General features: G+C 36.1%; 1 protein-coding gene across 1 annotated transcript; it reads right to left on the bottom strand.

Moving 5' to 3' along the window:
* Positions 1 to 468: 468 nt before the first annotated feature.
* Positions 469 to 2,874, bottom strand: LOC132061140 (uncharacterized). The gene is made up of 5 exons (XM_059454005.1): positions 2,501 to 2,874; positions 2,225 to 2,428; positions 1,145 to 1,237; positions 960 to 1,067; positions 469 to 864 (listed from the first exon to the last, which is right to left on the bottom strand). The coding sequence occupies exons 1-5, from the start codon at positions 2,774 to 2,776 to the stop codon at positions 469 to 471; spliced, it is 1,077 nt and encodes a 358-aa protein (XP_059309988.1). The 5' UTR covers positions 2,777 to 2,874.
* Between the last annotated feature and the right edge of the window lie 3,562 nt (positions 2,875 to 6,436).

Here is a 6,436-nt window from a genome sequence, read left to right on the forward strand (position 1 = left end):
CAGCTGGTTTTTTAGTTTGCAGGATAAGAGAAATGGAAATACTATTTATATGCAGGTTACTCATAAAAATTGGAAAGCATGCAACTGCAGCTATTTTAAAACTGCAGGTTGCATATATGGATAGGATACAGGCTAATCACTGCCAGTTTTGTCAACTACTTGGTGCACTAAGGATGCAGACTTGGGATATCAATTAGCTAACTGTTACATAAGGAAAACAGCACAAGCAACAGAAGACATTGCAGAAGAGATGGCTACAGAGAAAATGCAACTGAGCTATGCACCAAGGGACCAAACTTCGGACACCACTTAGTTGACAATATATACAGCAACACACAGATGTGCATGCAACTTATCAGCAACTTTTTTTTCCAAGTTTTAGTTTAATTTTACCACGTTCATTGTATAGCAATGTGTAGTACCAATATAAGTCATCTATGTCGCAACAGAGAAGAAGTGAGACTAACCTTAATTGTTGCTAGCTGCTTGTGGTGCAGACGTAGCTTCTCCCGGTGAAGGAACACACAATGCTACTAGCATGTCTGGACTAATTAATCCTGCACGTTGGAGTTTTTCAATTACTTTTGCAGTAATGTCTGCAGTAACTTCTGCTCGCATAGTTCTCTTTTGTTCCTCCATTTGTTCCTCCATTTTTTGGATCCTTTCTTGCATTTCTTGGACTACATCATTTGTGGCATTTGAAGTTGGTTCAAAAGTTCTAGCTTTTCCTTTCAAAGAAGTCTTTGTAACCCCCCGTCCATATAGTCTAAGACGTCCGGATGTTACGGACCCATAACGAGAGTATGCATCAACAGGCTGACTACCATCTGCGCTTAGTTGTGTTTCAATTTCCTCCATTTCAGCCTAACAAAGAAAATCCAACAACCGCATTCAAGTAAACAAAAACTAACAATAAATAATTGATTTCAATAAAAACTTGCAACAGATAATATACATACAATTTTACTAGTTGTGTCTTCATTTGACTCCTTGTACAAGCGCCCGGGTTTCCTTGCTCTTGTTTCCACAAAGATCTCCTTAAGTGATACATTTCCCTTGGTTTTTTCCTAGTCACATCAAAATGGATATAAAAAATCGCTTAAAATGACAGGTTAAGACTTAATAAAAAAATAATAGAACACACCAATTTATTGCGGACTAAAGCGAAACTTTTTTTGCCGACTGTGTGCGGATTCAACAACTTCTTCCGATTCTCAGTATTTGTTGTAGACATTTTCTGCAAATAAATAAATCAATTAAATGTATTAACTATAAAAATCACCAGTTAAAACTATTACAGCCACAACCAAGCTAAAAATAGACAGTTATTCGCATACAACATCAGCATAGAAAGCTAGTAAGTCAACTGCATCCTAAAACAACTAAATAGTAAGAGCAGTTTCCCTTTTTTTTCCCCCCTCAAAAGGCCACTGGGATGGCTCATTCCAATTGAATTTTTTTTCAAGCAATCCAATACTGTGTTAATCTGAAAATTGCAGCATCTATATCATGATATGTAGCTTGTTAGGATAAATCCATTCCAGCTGGTTATATATTTCGAATGACTTGAATCATCCGTAGTCTTATCCTAATGGAATGAACATCGAAATCTTAATACCACCACTAGATCAATCCTACAGATTATCAGATCATCCACTCAAAACCAATGTGTTAGCTACATGTAAAAACTCAAAAGATCTGTACAAGATTGAATTGTTGAAATGCAGTTCTCTCAATCAGATGCACCTTTCCTGATGAATGTTCTCCTGATGCTTGGAGTATGATGCTTATCCAGATTGAGAAGTCTTTTTGCAGCAGTTTCCTTGATATTTCATACAAATACTATTTCTTTTTCTATACTATTTATAATATCTGGCAGTCCTTTTGAAAAAATCCAAGATTTCTCTCTTTCTACATAGACTGTCTTCCTGTATATGTGATTTTTATTCCATCCTCAAGCAAAAAATACATTCACAGAACAAGTGGTCTCTTGTTTCCACCTACTATATCTATGACACATAAAGATTGCAACAGAGACAAGAAGATAAGAAGAGAAATTACAAGAAAAAAGAAGCGATGAGCGATAGCGATACTTGCGCAGCGAGAGAAGAAAGGTAAAAAAAACCTACAACGACAGCCATATCGCAGCAAAGAAAGAGAAGACAGAGAGACAAAAGAACACTTGCACCAGAGAAGACAAATGTATATTGGAAATATAATTTACCTGGAATTTCTCAGACTTCCAATATTCGAGGAGCTCTTTAAATTGAGATTCCGGAATATGACCTGGCCTTTTTGCCATTATGATTTCATCAGTGACTTTTGGTTTGTAACAAAGTTTCTTCAACTCACTTTTATGCCTTCTCCAAGCAGCATGAATTGCTTTCAAAGTCCACTTTTTGCCAGCTTCAGGAATATCATATTTCTCCTACAATTTTTTGTCATTTTGTTAGCAAAAACAATACTTTTAACAAATACTTAAATATTGGAAACTTCAAACCTTGGTATATGTCCATAAATCATCTTTTGTGTCCATTTTCCTCCAATCAAGTATATCAAATGGGCAAAGGGTCGCAGTCCTCGCTAATGTACCGAGGAAGCTACCAAACTCTATTACAACATCTTCAGTAGGACCAACAGGTTGATTGAGCCTATTCAGTAGGATCAATTTACGCTCATGTCGGCTATGCACACTATGCATTTGCGTTCTACCTCTTTTTCTTTTCTGAGTCGAAAGGCCTAAAGTTAAAAGAAAATACAAGAAATTAGAAGTCATGGATGAATTTAACAAGTTCGTAAGCTATATGTTACCTTCTTCAGATTGTTCATTTGTGGGAGGAATTGTAGAATCCATTTGCATTTGCTCCTCGACGGGCTGTTGCTCCTCTTCGAATTGCTCCTCTACATGTTGCTCTTCTACAAGTTGCTCATTTTCATTAGATTGTGGTGCTACTGGCTGCTGTTCCCCAATTAATTCTAGCAAATGCTCTTTCTCTGACCGTATAGCTTGAACAGTTTCTTTTGTGGTTAATAACTGCCGTTTTTTATTTGCCAAGGATGACAATGAACCAGGTTTAGCATATGTTCTGGTTTGAGCTCTTTTGTTTCTTTTTGAAGGCCCTTGTTGACTCATGACTATCAAGATCTGTGTAAATCTAAGACTGAACAAGTGAGAAAATCTGGAGGACAAAAATAATAAGCATGATACGAATTATTAAAAATCTGATATAATACATGATGAAGATTATGCAGGATATCCTGGTACCAACAAGACAGATATGGTTTAACCTCAAATGGCAAGTATTCCTTGACTAAGAGTTATCTTGCATTACTAGGGAACAAACCAAAAATAGGAGAAGCTTAGCTGATATGGAGCAAAGTCTTGTTGCCAAAGCATAGAATACTAATGTGGCTAGCTACGAAGCAAAGACTGCTTACAAGGGCCAGACTGATGAAAATGGGGATTGCATGTGAGGATGATCTATGTGTACTATGTGGAACATACAGGCCTGAAACAACACACTTGTTTGTGGATTGTGCCTAGGCAAAAGAGGTTTGGCAAGCTATCCAGACTTGGCTGGGGATAACAATGCGTCCCGGAGCAGGTTCACTCAATTCTACATAAGGTCGACACCAAACACTGGAGCAAGTTTAAAAGAGAAGTACTGGCAGCAAGCCATGGAGCTGTGCACTATATCACACTTGGCAAGCTAGAAATGCCAAGATATTCAAGGGACAAGATATAAATATAGAGTTTACAATTCAACATATAAAGCTGGAGTGATAGCAAGAATAAGTAAGTATATAAGTCAAAAAATAGTAAGGCAATGTATTGGTTTTTGGACAGAACACTGTAACTAGAAATTGAGGCTATGTTCTGCTTAACACCATCTGGGGGTTGAGGGAACTAGTTCTTCTTAGGGGTTAATATGAAATCTGTTGATATGATAATATTTACAATGTATTGCCAAAAAAAAAAAAAAAAAAAAAAAAATTATGCAGGAGCAAAAGCGTAATGAGTTTTTGGATGATTCAATGAATGAGGAATATGCTCAATACATAAATTGAGAGTAGCTTGGCATGAAGGTTGAGTCAACAGAAGATAAAAACATGAAAAAGTTCAAAGGTCAAATTAAAGATAGACTAAATATTTTGAAGTCCAACATAATTATAACAAAGGAAAGGAAAAAATCTCTGCGCATCTGTTTACGCAGAAGAAAAGAAATATCTTTTATCAATAACATGATAACAAAGTTTTGCTTCTTGTTCCTAGATTTGAAGGAAAATAACTGAGAGATAGAGTGAAAGACTAGAACCTGAATTTTTGTTGGTCTCCTGTGAAGTTAAAGATTCCTCAGAGATATTGCAGAAATATGGATACTGCATATGAATATAAGAAAAAAAGACTTAATAAGTTTCTCACTAATAAAAATAATTTTCTCAAAATGAATATGCGAAAGAAAGATTACAATGATCAGTCACTCCCATAGCAGTTCAGTTGGTTATAATGAATATCGAAAAGACAAGTAAAAGGCATAATAAACATGGATAGGTGGGGATTACCAAGTATTAGAGCCAAAACACAAAGCAATAAAAAATCTTGTATAACTTTGACCCTCCTTGAATTGTTGGTAGTTAGAATAGTATAATGTGCATTAGTTTCCTTATGTAATACGAGGGATAGTTAACACTAACTAAAAATAAGTGTTAACTAGATTCTGTACTTAGGCTCATGCATCACGATTAGATTCAATCACTAGTATAAGGCCCCTTCCCCTAGATCATGCATCATATAGAATCATTTAGGTTACCTTACTGTACAGTGCATGCATTAAAACTGAAAATGTCCAGTTTCATAACTCATAGGGGTATGGTTTTAGCCCTCCCCTCATTTGTATTCTTTTGCTTATCAATAAAATACCACCCAAGTTCTGATTTTGGAACTGGGTGGTTTCTCAAAATAAAAAATAAAAAATCACATCATTATAAAAGGGAATTTATTATTCACTACAAAAATTGATGAAGGGTATATATTTGTACAAGTTCAAAAGATCCTTTGTCAATCATCAGGCTCCATCCAATCCCAATCGGTATCATCGAAGTCATCCTCCTCTTCCGATGTTTCCATAGATACGTCTTGTGAATGTTGTGCAAGGGAAGACACATCAATGATATCAACAGGGAGATCTTCTCTCGACCATCTGACATCAACATCGAGTAATCTTTCTGATGAGCCAATGTCTTCATTAGGCTCCCTCCAAAATGTTTCTTCAATATTAGGACAATTCTCTTCCTCCAATTCATACAAATCAACCGGACTTTATTTCTTGCATAATAAACCCCTTTCTCAATTGGATCCTCCACATAAAAAACTTGATGCACTTGAGATGCTAGTACAAAAGGGTCGTCCGTGCTGCATTTTTTATTGAAGTATACCCGAGTCAACCCATAGCCATCGACTTCATTATGAAACCAATCACATCTAAATAGCACAACACTAAAACAACCCCAATAATCAATCTCAATGATATCTTGAATAACTCCATAATAGGTAACCATTCCATCAACGGGATTTTGGTCTCTGGCACTAGCAAAACTATCAGTTGTTGCTGACAAACTCACTCCACTATTTTGAGTCTTGCATGAGGCATCCCGTTTCATCGTATGAAATCGGTATCCATTGATGAAATATCCAGTATATCTTCTGGCCACTACATTAGGCCCATAAGATAGCCATATTATATGATTGGGCACTTTAACTTTTTTAACTTTCTCCTTTAACCATTCACCAAATTCTCGACTATGAATTCGTGCTTTTACCCATGCATTTCCTCTACCACGTTTATCAATTATACTCTTATGTTCCCTGCAAGCATGTATGCTATATTAATCATTAGGTATATAAAAATGAAATTTAAAACACATTATCATAATAAATAAAGTTCAAAATTCAAATGACTATTTTTTCTTACTTGATAAACGTCTCTACTTGTTCATCTCCAGTATTGAACAAAGCATACCGATTTGCTTCAACCCACTGATGACTATCCATGTCAAATGTCTTGCCTTTCCTTTTCTTCTTACTTCCAATCGGATGGCCTGTCTTAGGAAATATATGTGAAAAATCATTTCCCTTTGTTTGAACATCTTCATCCTCGGTCTGATACCTACTAAATCTTGTCTTCACCCCATCATGTAGGTATCTCGAACAAAAGGTCAAACACTCTTCGGCCAAAAAACTCTCCGCTATTGATCCTTCTGGATTAGATCGATTCCGAACGAACCCCTTGTACTTACACATGTTTCTCTCATTAGGATACATCCAACGCAAATGAACCGGACCCCTAAGCTTAATTTCATCTACTAAATGGATAGGCAAATGTGTCATTATATCAAAAAAGGTTGGAGGAAAAATCTTTTCAAGGTCACATACTAT

The sequence above is a fragment of the Lycium ferocissimum genome, chromosome 6, assembly GCF_029784015.1.
Source record: "Lycium ferocissimum isolate CSIRO_LF1 chromosome 6, AGI_CSIRO_Lferr_CH_V1, whole genome shotgun sequence".
NCBI lineage: Eukaryota > Viridiplantae > Streptophyta > Magnoliopsida > Solanales > Solanaceae > Lycium > Lycium ferocissimum.